At 37.9% G+C, this 12,997-nt stretch overlaps 1 protein-coding gene across 1 annotated transcript in view; it reads right to left on the reverse strand.

The window, feature by feature from the left end:
* The window catches only part of PTPRQ (protein tyrosine phosphatase receptor type Q), a 108,615-nt gene that overhangs the window by 26,243 nt on the left and 69,375 nt on the right, over nt 1-12,997 (reverse strand). The window contains exons 28-35 of the mRNA XM_051621759.1: nt 12,082-12,268; nt 9,668-9,912; nt 8,983-9,049; nt 8,227-8,385; nt 6,855-7,077; nt 6,347-6,420; nt 1,968-2,067; nt 1,045-1,173 (exon numbers count right to left, since the gene is read on the reverse strand). Of these exons, the coding sequence (XP_051477719.1) occupies nt 1,045-1,173; nt 1,968-2,067; nt 6,347-6,420; nt 6,855-7,077; nt 8,227-8,385; nt 8,983-9,049; nt 9,668-9,912; nt 12,082-12,268 (1,184 nt within the window). The remainder of the gene's footprint in view (nt 1-1,044; nt 1,174-1,967; nt 2,068-6,346; nt 6,421-6,854; nt 7,078-8,226; nt 8,386-8,982; nt 9,050-9,667; nt 9,913-12,081; nt 12,269-12,997) is intronic.

Raw genomic sequence — 12,997 nt, forward strand, 5'->3', positions numbered from 1 at the left:
ATGCTGTCTGAATGATATGTGCCTCACACAGAACATACCACATCCACTACATCAATCATTTCCAGATGATTCATAGTATGTTTTCTCATCTGTTAGAAGCAGCCGTTCCTGTGTGCACTATTTTGAACAGGTTTGTACATGCAATCGACTTACTCTGTGCCACACACATAGAAGACACATACACATTCAAACAAAATAGGTCAACAGCTACAACCTTTCATCTTCCAGCTATTCCTAGTCTGCAACAGTAGGATGCCTGACTGCTAGGGCAAAACTATTTTAGGCTTCTCATCTTTAAGGAGACTGCCTACCACAGTGTTTTATCTGACACAGCAGGGAAAATACAGGTAGGTAAAGAATGTTGACCAAGCACTTCTAACTCAGCTGGATGTCATATATTATTGAGAATCATCATTATATTTATTTCCTGAATAATATCCATATTTCTGGCAGTTGGAAGGAACACTTCTCCTTCTGATAAATATATGTGACAAAATTCTTTGTTGGACAGAAAACATGAATAGGCTGGCATTGCTGTGTACAGCTTAAAGGAGCAGATGTCAGGATAGCCAGTGTGATGAGCTCCACAGAAACCCAGATGCCATGCGAATCCCTTTCTGAAAAAATGCTTTTTAAATGTCAATTAAACAATGACAGATTTGTCTTCAAATTAGCTGACTAGGACTTCTGGGAGTTTAACTCCTTCAATATGCTTATGCAGTTTTGAAGTCTACAAAAACTGCAGGCCATCAAAAAACCTCAGAAATTCTACATGTTTAAAAATATGTAGCCCTTTTTTTGCTAACACAATTAAACAGTGATTTGCACTTAGATCTTTATCTTGTTGCAAAAAGAGCTGAAGATTAAGTGATTTTCTAAAAGCCAGTGAGAAGTGTCTTGAGGATGGAGGTCATTCTTTGAAAGAGGATCTCAGTGACCTGTGTAAATAAGAGCACCACAAACACTTCCAAACAAGCAAAGGTCAGAAAGGGGTCATGGCTACAACCCCTTTGGACTACTGTTTTGCCTGAGGAGTACGCTTACCGTGTAAATCTCTCATCCTTCAGCTCCAGGTCTGCCACTGTGATCAACTGATCCAGTTTAAACTTAGTGTCAATAATTTCAGCATCTCGTGGAGAGTACGTGCCCCCCTCTTTTTGCTTTTGACGAATTCTAAACAGAAGATAATAGTGAAAATAAACACACAAACTATTTAAGGATGCGTATGTCAATACTTTCTTTAGACAGCCTGAAACTGAAAGAAGGTTGCAGGGAATCCTTCCTTGGCCTTTATTCTTCTCTCCCTTCCAACAATATAATTTAATCAAATATGGCAGTTACATTGTCTAGAATTCACGTGGAAAGAATCTAGCCTATATACTCTTCTAGTTTTCCTACATTAATTCTTTGGCAATGTCTGAATGATGCAGCTGAGGCAGAACAGAACTTCCAATGAATGAGCAAACTAACAACATATATGCAGTACTCAGTCTGCTTCTTCACATGGACATTTTGGCCACAATTTGAACTGGAAGTCAATTTCCCTTTCATATATGAGACTGCACTGTAGTTAACGTATAGCTTTATTAGCAAGACAAAACCTAGAATTTTGAGTATTTGGTTCATGTCATGCTGTCAATAGGGTTAGCCATCATACTAACTTCAGCCAGCTGACATTCTGATCTGTATCCCCAACTCAATAGAGAAGTGGCTCTGAAAGGGTAAGATAGGCCACTGCTCTGATTTACCCTCTGGAGAAGTTGTCTTTCCTCCATCTATGGAGGTTACCTGCACTAGACTAAATCCTTTGTGAGTCCCTCCCCAGGCTTCTACTGAAAGACAAAAAAAACCCCAACACAACAATGTATTTTGAAATTACAGATCTGTAGAACTGTTTCAATTCTTCTTTAGTTGAGCACTTTTTGAGTGCTTGCAAACATGGTATGCCAAAGATACATAAATCTCACCTTGCAAAAGCATAGACTGCAGCCACCAGAAGAATAACTGAAAGTATACACAAAGTAACAGCAAGGATAACTTCTACGGATCTTCCTGACGCTCCTTCACCTGCAACAGAAAGTGGAAATTCAGCATTTCATAGATTCATTATAATTTTTACATTTCTGACAGGGTGGAACTAGGGAGCAATGTGAGACAGACACTTCTATCTCTGTACAACTGCATCTCTTTTGTCAAAAAGCTGCTTAGGAAAGAAAAAGAAAAGAAAACCTGAAACAATGTATTTAAAGGTTCCTAAGCATTGCTGATCTATGTAAAAGATAATGCTAGTAGAACACATACATGGCTATTTGTGCTGCAATCCCCTGGAGCTTTTCAGTTTCACCTGCTAAACAGGTTAAGGTAGATCTACACTGCAGTAACATCAGTCTGAACACTAGATTGAGCTGAGCTCCTGCTTCAGCCTCTGTGCAGCCAAGAACAGACAGACTGCTCTAACAGCTGGGAGTAATCAGACTGCAGAGGTGGAAAAGGAAGAGCCACAACTAGGAAGCTATGAGGTTTGCAGCCGTCACTCACAGGCACAAAAAAAAAAAAAAAAGAATATGCTTTTTTGAAGATAATTCCCTAAGGGTGCTGAAGGAACTCATCTAAGTGATCTGATCTGAACTTTTTGGATTAATCTGCCTCACTGATCATTAACTCCTGCTCTTTATTTATGTGGGAATTGGTGATATTGATGGGAATAACCACCACGTTATTTTGACCTGGCCTTTATGATGAAAAGGCATTCTAATCAGTCCTTACAGGTGACAATGAAGGCTCACTCAGAGATTGACAAACCATTTAGATCTATAGTTTCTAGACCTCTTTTTTAAGCTCTTTGGTGCTAAATTTCTGAGATTCATGTAATCTCCCAACCTTCCTCATAATTCTGCCCTGTTTCAAAATCCTCGACCTCTTTTTTCCTTAGACACTCAGTGAAAATAAGAAAAGCAAGGGATTGCTACTACTAGTATTGTTCACCTATGCTGACACTCATCCCAACTCGTAGAGATGATTGTGGGTGAGGGAAAAGAGACAAAACAGAAGATATCATGTGGTATAACTCTGAGGTGCTGTAACTCAATACAAGATGATAAAAAACTGCAATAATAGAATATCACACGGCAGGTTTCTGTGCAAAAGCCAGTGTCACGAAACCCCATTCCAATTAGTTCCTGTGTCATCAGCTTTGCATTTCACATGGAAAAAAGTCTGCACTTAGACAGGACCACCAGCTGCCCCACAGTGATTTGCTGAACCACCTATGGGAGTTTATGAAAAGGTTGTAAGCTGCCTTGATGTGTTAGAAGTTTAAACAGTATTTGTCACCACATCTTAATTATCTCCTGGAAAAATTCTGACCTTTCACGCTAGTGTAGATGTTACTTTTGCAATGTCAATCATGGTTTATGAGGAAGAAACTCCACTTCTTTAGCTGAAGAAGAGAGTTGTGGTACTCCAAGTATGGTTGAGTGGGAGCACCATATTAAAATGTACCCTTTACTATAATTAAAAAATCATTATTGCAGCTTTTTCTGCAATTCCAGTGTTTTCTGCTTCTGTGTTCCTCCCTAGCATAATTCCTATTGTTTAACAAGAGCATTTGATGTCTGCCACTGGAAACTCTTTCATAGGTTTTCTATTTTTCTGCTTCAAACATATTTAACACACAGTAATTGATCACACAGATATAAGGTTAGCTGTTTTTCCAGATCAAAGACTACCTATTCTATAAGCAGACTTAGAAACCAAAATAATGTAGGGTTCTTCAAATGTCATGAGTACCTCTGCCAAAATTCTAGAGCAAGTCTGAAGTTCACATAAGCAAAGCATGTTCTATGAGGAATCACTTGAGTAAGGTTCCTCAGGTTAAGTGTCAAAAGAAATTGTGTTTGACAACATCTAATTCTGTTACTCCCTGAAGATGACATTGGAAATGGCATTGCCAGTGCTTTATCTTCAAGGCCATTCAACTGCAGTGCCTGCATCACTTGTGATAAATCAATTTAATGTTGATTTCACAACACTTGTAAGAAAGCATACGAGGATTTTCAGTTATGTGTTCCACTTAAGTTTCATTTCTGGTCAGACAGGCTCTGAAAATCAGAAGTTAAGGCCAGACAAGAGCTTGCTGTAGTGCCCATTTTAAAAGCAGAGCTTGCTGTTAAACTTTAGCACAGAAGGCAGTCGATGGGCATGGGGTGCCACAGATATCTGAGAAATCTATCAGGTCTATTTTTTTCCCATTCAAAACACAAACAGAACTTGCTTCTTTATGATCTACACCAAAGGAGAAAGCTTCACAAGTTTTCAGTAACAATAGAGAAGCGAATGAATTGCACCATCTCCCTGCCATTGAAGCATGATTCTTTTAAGCATTGCAGATTTTTCTGCTAGTAAGGAGAAAGTTGCCCAGAGGACTGGATACAGTCAGACTAATTTCCAGTAGACTTGTTTTCCCTGATTGGACACACTGTCATTCACCACTTCATTAACTTAGAACTTTAAAACTCAGAACCTATAAAAGCAACTTCTGTGTTGCACTTCCCAAAACATTCAGGGCTCAAGAAAGAGTGCCAGACCCTTTCAGAATATTCAGGTAGTTGAATTAGCATTTCAGGATCTTCAGCATCAGATCATGTAACAAATTTCTAACATGGATTAGATGAATAAGGGAGCTCATATCACAGATGATGAATGCCAAATGAAAAATATGTGCCCACTAAAATTCTTCTGGGTACTCATCCAGTTGTCTTGGGATCTCTTTTCAGAAAGTCAGGGCTAATGCTTAGCTAAGTAAGTTTTAGTTTACCAATATACTAAAAGAACTTACAGATCTTACTGTGATATGCTACGAGTCTTCATTCCCAATTTTGGGGGTAGATCAACACTGCCATGGAGGAATTTATGCTGGATTTGAGATCCTGTAACAGCTGGCTTATTAGCCAGTGATATCAGATGGATTCTATTAGACAATATTAATTTAATAATTAATATGGAGCTTTGTTTGCATCTAAAGGATGAAGGGCTAAAGGGTCATGTCCTCAGATAAGCTGCCACTGGAAGGAATGATCTGCAGCCACAATGTTTCCTATACTAGACCTTTAAGATCATTTGGTCTAACTGTTAAACTAACACTGTTGAGCCCACCACTGAACCATGTCCCTGAGCACCCATCTACATGTCTTTTAAATACCTTCAGGGATGGTGACTGCACCACTTCCCTGGGCAGCCTGTTCCAGTGCTTGACAACCCCTTCATTGAAGAAATTTTTCTTGATATGGAATCTAAATGTTCCCTGGAGCAACTTGAGGCCATTTCCTCTTATCCTATGGCTTGTTACCTGGGAGAAGAGACTAACATCCACCTCACTACAACCTCCTTTCAGGTAGGTTGTAGTGGTAGACGTTTCGATAAGGTCTCCCCTCAGCCTTCTTTTCTTCAGACTAAACAACCCCAGTTCCCTCAGATGCTCCTCATAAGACTTGTGCTTTAGACCCTTTGCTAGTTTTGCTGCCCTTCTCTGGACATGCTCCAGCATCTCAATGTCCTTCTTGAAGTGAGAGGCCCAAAAGTGAACACAATACTTGAGGTGCAGCCTCAGCAGTGCCACGTCCAGGGGTACAATCACTTCTCTACTCCTATTGGCCACACTACTCCTGATACAAGCCAGGATGCTGCTGGCCTTCTTGGCCACCTTGGCACAGCACTGGCTCATATTCACGTAGCTGTTGACCAACACCCCAAGGTGCTCTTCCTCTGGGCAGCTTTCCAGCCACTCTTCTTCAAGCAGGGGAAACGTTTTGCATGAGGTTGCTGTGATCTAAGTGCAGGACCCAGCACTCAGCCTTGTTGAACCTCATGCAATTGGCTTTGGCCCATGGATCCAGCCTGTCCAGTTTTTTATGCAGTGAAGAGCATACAATACTAGCTCTACATCCAATATATAGGGAAATGGCACAAACAGTGTAGCTTCTGGCAGTTCACCAAACAAGATGAGCCATCCTGGCAAAATTATATTTTTATTGATATAACTGAGTATCTGCTAACAAAGTTTGTCAATGCTGCTTCTTCATTTAACAGTCCAGGCTGAGGTAACACCTGTTGACAACCCCAAATGGACATACAAAGGAATGGATATGTTTCCTCAGTCATTCTGGTTAAGATAGGCCCAATGAAAATAGAGTTTCTTCATTTCAGGGAAAAGAACCATACAAAAAGAAAAGTGGACTTGTCTAGACTCTTTGGAAATAGAGAAATACTTTAGTATACAAAAAGAAACATGGACTTGTATATATTTTTGGAAATAGAGAAATACTTTAGTAAATGATACTCTCCTTACCTAACGTTTTGACAGGATCAGAATAATCAGAATCTGTAAATTGTCCTTTAATGTTAGTTGCTCTGAACTTAAACCTGTGAAAAGGAACCAAGAAAACTAATGAAATAAAAGTTAATATTTTTAAAAAAATATTATTTCCCTTAGAAACTAAAAACTATTGTTCCGTTTCAGTAGAATATAAGCTGGAATAATTTGTCACTTACTAAAGTGATGTTATGACACACGTCAAGGACTTAGTGTCAATATCTTAAATATCTAATCAAACTGTATTAATAATTTACCTTGAATTTAGGCTTATTTAAGAACTCTCTAAGAAGCTTTTGCTACCTGAAACATTTTTTTAAAATTCATCTCACAAATTTGTGCTCAGTCAACAAATTTAAGATTAGAGACACATGAAGATAATTTCAATTGCCACCCTTTTATAATTGAACTACAGATTTTGTATGTCTGTATAAATGTATATTTCATGTAAATCTCTCTGTTGAACAAAGACAAACGTACTTACAGATACTGCTTTCTTGGTTTTAGTGGGCCATTACATATTTTGTCTTGACCTCCTGGTATCATACATGTAGTATCAGAACCTATGACATATATCTCTTCTTTGCCACTGAGATCTTCTTTTCCTTCTATACACGGTGGGTTTGGAAAGCCTTCATTCGTAAAATAAGGCCTCGGTCTGTTGAAGTAGGCATCATGCCACTTGGTAACATTCCCCTCATGCTGAGCTATTGTCAAGAAAAGAAATTATCAGAAACAACACACATTTTAAACAGATTGCAATTAAAGAAGTTAAACAGAAATTTAATCCTTGAAGAGCTTAGCATGCTATTGGTGCCATTTAAACAGCTAAGTCTGTAACTGTCTTTGCACTTGAACCCGAATGTCCTCAATTACCCAAGCTATCTATATTTTGTTGACTCAGCATAAGTCAACTGAATCACAACTAGAAAATTTCAGGGGCAGCCTCTCACATAAGCTCTGCCTGTAGAGGATGTCACTTGTGCAAGCCACTTGACTTTGAAACTGATCACAGCGAGCAAAGACACTAAAAAGTGTTTACTATAAAGACAGCAAGACTGTTTCATAAATGAAATTACTACATTTCCATAAGTGGACAGTACGCAGCAACTCAGGAAAAAAATCTTCAAAATGTTGCTTAACACAGTATTTGTAGATCAGTTCAAGGGAATCTTCAAAGCAACAGATATGAAGAAAATGTCTGTAGTATTAGTTCTACAATGTAAAATTCAGAGAAAGGTAAGAGAATTAATGTGAATTCACTTAATGTGAATGCTTTACTTTTTTACTTGGAAAGCAAGCAAAAGAAGGGAATTAGATACTTGGAATTTTTCCTTCTTAGCTAAATCAAGCCTGACCATATGATGTCCTAACATGAAACTCCCACTCATGTTGGTAGGCAATTACTCAAAAGAGTGTCATGGAGCTGTTCATGTGAGTAAACGTTCATCAGTCCATACAAGAGAATACACATTCTAACTCACAGTCTACAGAAGGGATTTATATAAATCCTTCTGCCCCTGTTATGAAATGGAAATATCAACTGCACATGACCACATTCTTTTACAGGCAACACTAATGGCAACAGAAGAACAGCCTTGCAAAAAATAAGTTTCAAATTTATTTACCTTTCACAAAATGTGTTTCTTTTTAAGGAAATAGGAAATAAAGAAATGGAATTATAACAACAGGGCCAGAATAATATTGGTGACTTCAAAAAGCATGGATGACTCTTCTTTGGCAAGTGTTCCCAAAATCCAGTATCCAGCCCACAGGTATTGTGAAAGATACTTCACTCTTTGTACTGTTCCCATAGCAAAAGGGACTTTGATAGCTATTTCTGAATGTGTAGTTACCTCCAGCTTCCACAACAAGAACTTGTATCTTCTTGATAGGGCCGTGATCATCACTGTAATAACATATTGGCATTCTGATTGTAATTGTTGTAGCTGTGACGAGTACCGCCCCATTGGTATCATAAACTGGTGCTGGTTTCTTTTTAGGCCGTGGTGGTTCTGGTTTTAAACAAAGATATACAATAGAGCTTTGTTTTAAAATGTTTTAACTACAAGTACTTTGTTCAGGCACATAGCTCTGTTATGCCAGACAAATCTTCAGCTTATTTTCAGGGGAAACTTAATGTTCTACTTAATGCCTTTAGCCTCTAAAAACTGCACTCTAATAAATGCCTCTGCATATCAGTTTTCAATTAAAAGAGAAAACAATTTAAAAACTGAGCCTTAGATTTTTAAATTAATTTCAATAAATGACTGTATTTATTTCCACAACTGTGACCTGTATATTTAAATATATCTCTGTGATATTCATTGAAGCTGTTCATTGATGGTAACTAAAATACCAAGGCTGATATGATTACTTCACTGAGAGCATACATGGTTTACAGCATCATTCAGACACAAACAGCAAATGATCAGAGATACGCAGCAAAACTGAGCACTGCAATTCAAGGCTATCAGTCATGTGTTTCTATTCCTACATTTTGTGGCCTCTAAACAAGAGACAAAGGCACACAGCTGTGTACTCACAGGTAGAACAGCAATTTCTTCAGGATTTATAGAGATTTCAGCTAAAGGGCAATGTATGAGACATACCTTTGATATCCATGGTTATTTTCAATTGAATTTTTGGCCCTGCACCAGCACCATTAATTGCGTACACCTTAAAAAAATAAACGCTTGTTTTAATGAGTATTTGCAATAGCTTCAGGTTGGCCAAACTAGATATATTTGAAGGAATGGTGAATGCTGGAGCACTCCTTTTGTCATTCACACTTTGCTAGAATCTACTTCGTATTTCTTTACAAACCTAAGCACAGTAACACTTCATCTCTTGTAATATAGAACTTACACAAAGGAGAAAACCAAGCCCCAGTTATGTTGCCTCCCCTCACGTTCCAGTCTCTGATTATTTGACAGGACTTCGTGCACATACTTCTAGCAACGTCCCCTTGCTGAACTGGACCTTTTATCTGAGCCAAATGATCAATGCAAATAGTGGAATTGAGAGAGATTAAGTCTTGTACCTGTGAGGATGTGTAACAGGCTGCTTTGCTTGCACATGAAAGAGTACAAAGCTAATCATCAGTGATGTGTCCTGCTCCCACTCACTCCACCCTCTTCATTGCTCCCTTCATTCCTAAGACTTGTCTCTCTTCATAACCCAGCTAACATTCTCAGCATGAAAACCTCATATTCAGCCTAGGTTTGTGTTCCCTCTTCAGACTAATGTTTTACTCATATAAAAGAAAAAGTCCAAAGAAAAAGCATCAGTTCTTACGCTGACATTATAGGTATGTCCTCCTTTTAGCCCCTCTATCATGGCAGTGACTGACTGATCTGTTTTATCAATGACACTAAGGTTGTGGATCTGGATGGCAGCGGGATTATCTTCATTGTAAAACATAGCTTGATACACCTGAATATTTCCATTTGGTTCAGATGGTGGCACAAATGTTACTTGGAACTTTGTTACTTCATCAGGTATCTTCTGAAACGTTATGTTGTTGGGTGGATCTTCAGGCACTGAAATAAATATTTCAATGATCCACTTAATCAGTGTACTACTATTACAATAAAACCTGAAAAATTACAAATTATATTTTTTGCATATCAGTATTATTTCATGGGTATTTTCAGTTTATATTTAAAAATGCTCAAATACCTATTGCATATGTAAATATCTAAAAAGACATTAAAAAGTTAAATATTTTGTGACTTCCCAATCTTAATTACAGTATTTAATCCTACAAATATTAAGAAAAAAAAACAACTAGGTAACCCTCAGTAGCCTCTACGGAGATAAGTTTCTTCTGATTTTCTACTCTGAAAGCCTGAAGGCACCATTATACTTTGAAAAATATTCAGGGTAAACAAATCCTTGCACGAGTTGACAAGCAAGAAGCAAGTGTTAGTCTTGAGTATCCCTTTCTGAAAGCTCTCTGTCAACAGCAAGCTCACTCCCATCATATAAACAAATCACTGTGGTCCTAGGAGTCTTTGCTTCTCACAGCTAACTCTAGGCCCAGACACAAACACAAGATTCATTTTTCCCAAAGACATTTTGCCAAACGCTTGTTCCAGTAGCTTATTCTCCAGACAGCAAAGGTATAAATCATTTTCCTGAGGTCCCTATCTGAAAGAAAAGGCTACAACATTCTTTCCAGGCAGCTAAACATTTATTGCTCTACCTGAGCAGACAAGTATGCAGCATGACCTCTAAACAGTGATATCAAACAACTGAAGGTAAACACATTCTTTCAGCCAAGGATTTAGATGCAGATATCATACCTTCCAGGTTTTTTACGCCAGCCAACAAATGCTTACTCAGGCTTCTCTGAAGCCTGGGTAGACTGGTCCTAACTCAGCCATATGCTAAACTGTACAAACCAGGTGAGACCAGATGAGATGGAAAAAATTAACTGGTCCTCTCTAAGTTTGCTGCACCTCCTAATGTAACACATTTCTACATAAGAGAAAGGGCTACCAAAACAGATAGCACACAAGACAGATCCAGCTGCCACCTAATTTAATCTTCATTCTTTTTTCCACAGTAAAAGATTATTTCAGCTTTCAGGGATAGAAACAGGTCATGCAATTCTTACCATTTAACATATTAAAGACATTATATCTCTCTCTATACATATATATCTACACACACTTTCATATCATATCACATCACTAGGGACAGTGGATTTTTATACATCAAAGGAAAGATAAATGATAATCACTGTGCAGTATGTTTAAATCTGAAATTAACCTGAGTATATAGCTAAAAGAGCTGACCTGCAGCTAACCTCACTAGAGATAAGGCAACTGTAGCTTATGCACAGTTAATAATTAGTTTGAATGAAACAGAACTTCAATATCTTTTCAGCAAATTTTTTTTTGTTGGTTTGTTTGTTTAAATATCCTTAGTGAACAATTCAAAACCAGCAAAGAGCAGACAGAGCATAATCAGGAACTATGTATCTAAAGCTAGGACTCTATCTTCTCCACATACATTTGTTTCTATTGTCCTAAGCAAATCCTATCAACATTTTTCTCTAACGTAGCTGCTCAATGTCCTGACGTCCTTCATACGGTTCCTCAGTCTCATTTTTCAGTTTTACTTCTCTGAATAATTTAATAGTACCAGCAACTTTTGTCACTTTAGTATCTACCTCACTGAGTTGAGCACAGATCCCTGTGGGCCTTCACTAGGAACCTCCTTCCACTGAGAATACAGAGACTGCATCCTCAAGTCCGTACAGGTGCCATTTATAAATGGTAGGATTCACTTTGCTTAGTTTTTGTATGTTTAAATTTTGCATCAAAACTAAGGATGTTGTACTGACTTTTCAATAGGCACCTCCACTGGGGAGGGTCATCCCTTCCTAATACAGTTATCTTACATACACATCCTAATACAGATAGGACCTCTCTTCATTGACTATAGAAGCACTCTAGACAGCTGTGTTCTAGGCATCCATATTTTACATGAAGCAAGTTAAGATCTCTGCATCATTAAAGGTAAATATTAGTAATTCTTGTCACCATTACTTTTTTTTTTTTTTACTGTCACCTTCTTAAATATTAAAGAAAAAATGTTGTGAGAACAAATCTGCATTGGAACTGCACCATGTGTTCAAAGCTCTTATTTCTCAGATGAAGGGAAGGCTGCAAAGTTTGATACATACAGAGAAAAATACAAACCTGCTTCAAAAGTGGAGACAATGACTGGAGAACTAGCCTTGCCTTCAATGAGTGCAGCATTGACATCTCCCGTAAAGGCAATGATTACCACAGAATACCTTGTAAATGCTTTTAAATCAGAAATTTCTAAGACTTTATCCTCATCATTTGTCTTCAAAAATTGAGCTTCATAATTGTCATTATCTACCTGTAAGATAATAATTAAAAAACCCACCATGATTACAAGACTTGAAACAGCCAAATGCAGGACATTATTGTAGGAACACCTTATTTAAGTTTTATTTTTCCACTTTTCTAACAACTTACATAGAAGGCTTCACAAGAAGTCTCTAGCTAGCAAGAGCAGATACCTCCTCAAGGGAGCTCCTCACCCTTGTGTTGCCCCTTTAGCACTATGAGATTAAGGAAATGGGCTGTTTGCTTGGTGCTGTCCTTCATCAAGCAAACATGAACTGATTGGTAGACACTGCAGTAACCTGAAATGGGAGTCAAACTAGGCAGGGAGTCAAACTAGGCAGGGAGTCAAACTAGGCAGAGATCCAGAAGATGAGCAGCTATACAGCAGAAAATTGTTCTGAATTAAAAAAGAAAAAAAAAAAAAAAGGAAAAAAAAAATTTGGCAGCAATATGTAATGTTGATATGACTGCAGAAAAGTGCAGTTCCTCTTGGGATATATTAACAGAAGCATTACTTATAAGACAGTGGGGAGGGTGTCATTCTCTCACGAGAAAAGCTGGAAAGCAGAAGCAATTTGAGCACAATCTAGAAAAGGGAGGGTGGTGGAAGACAGAGTAACAGCTTCAAAAATACAAAAGGTTGCTACTAAATTGAAGATAATCCATTGTTTCTAGTGTTCATGAAAACTCAAATAGAAATTTTGTTTGCACCAAAAAAATATTAGAATTAACTATTACA

The sequence above is a fragment of the Apus apus genome, chromosome 1 (genome assembly GCF_020740795.1).
Source record: "Apus apus isolate bApuApu2 chromosome 1, bApuApu2.pri.cur, whole genome shotgun sequence".
Classification (NCBI taxonomy): Eukaryota; Metazoa; Chordata; class Aves; order Apodiformes; family Apodidae; genus Apus; species Apus apus.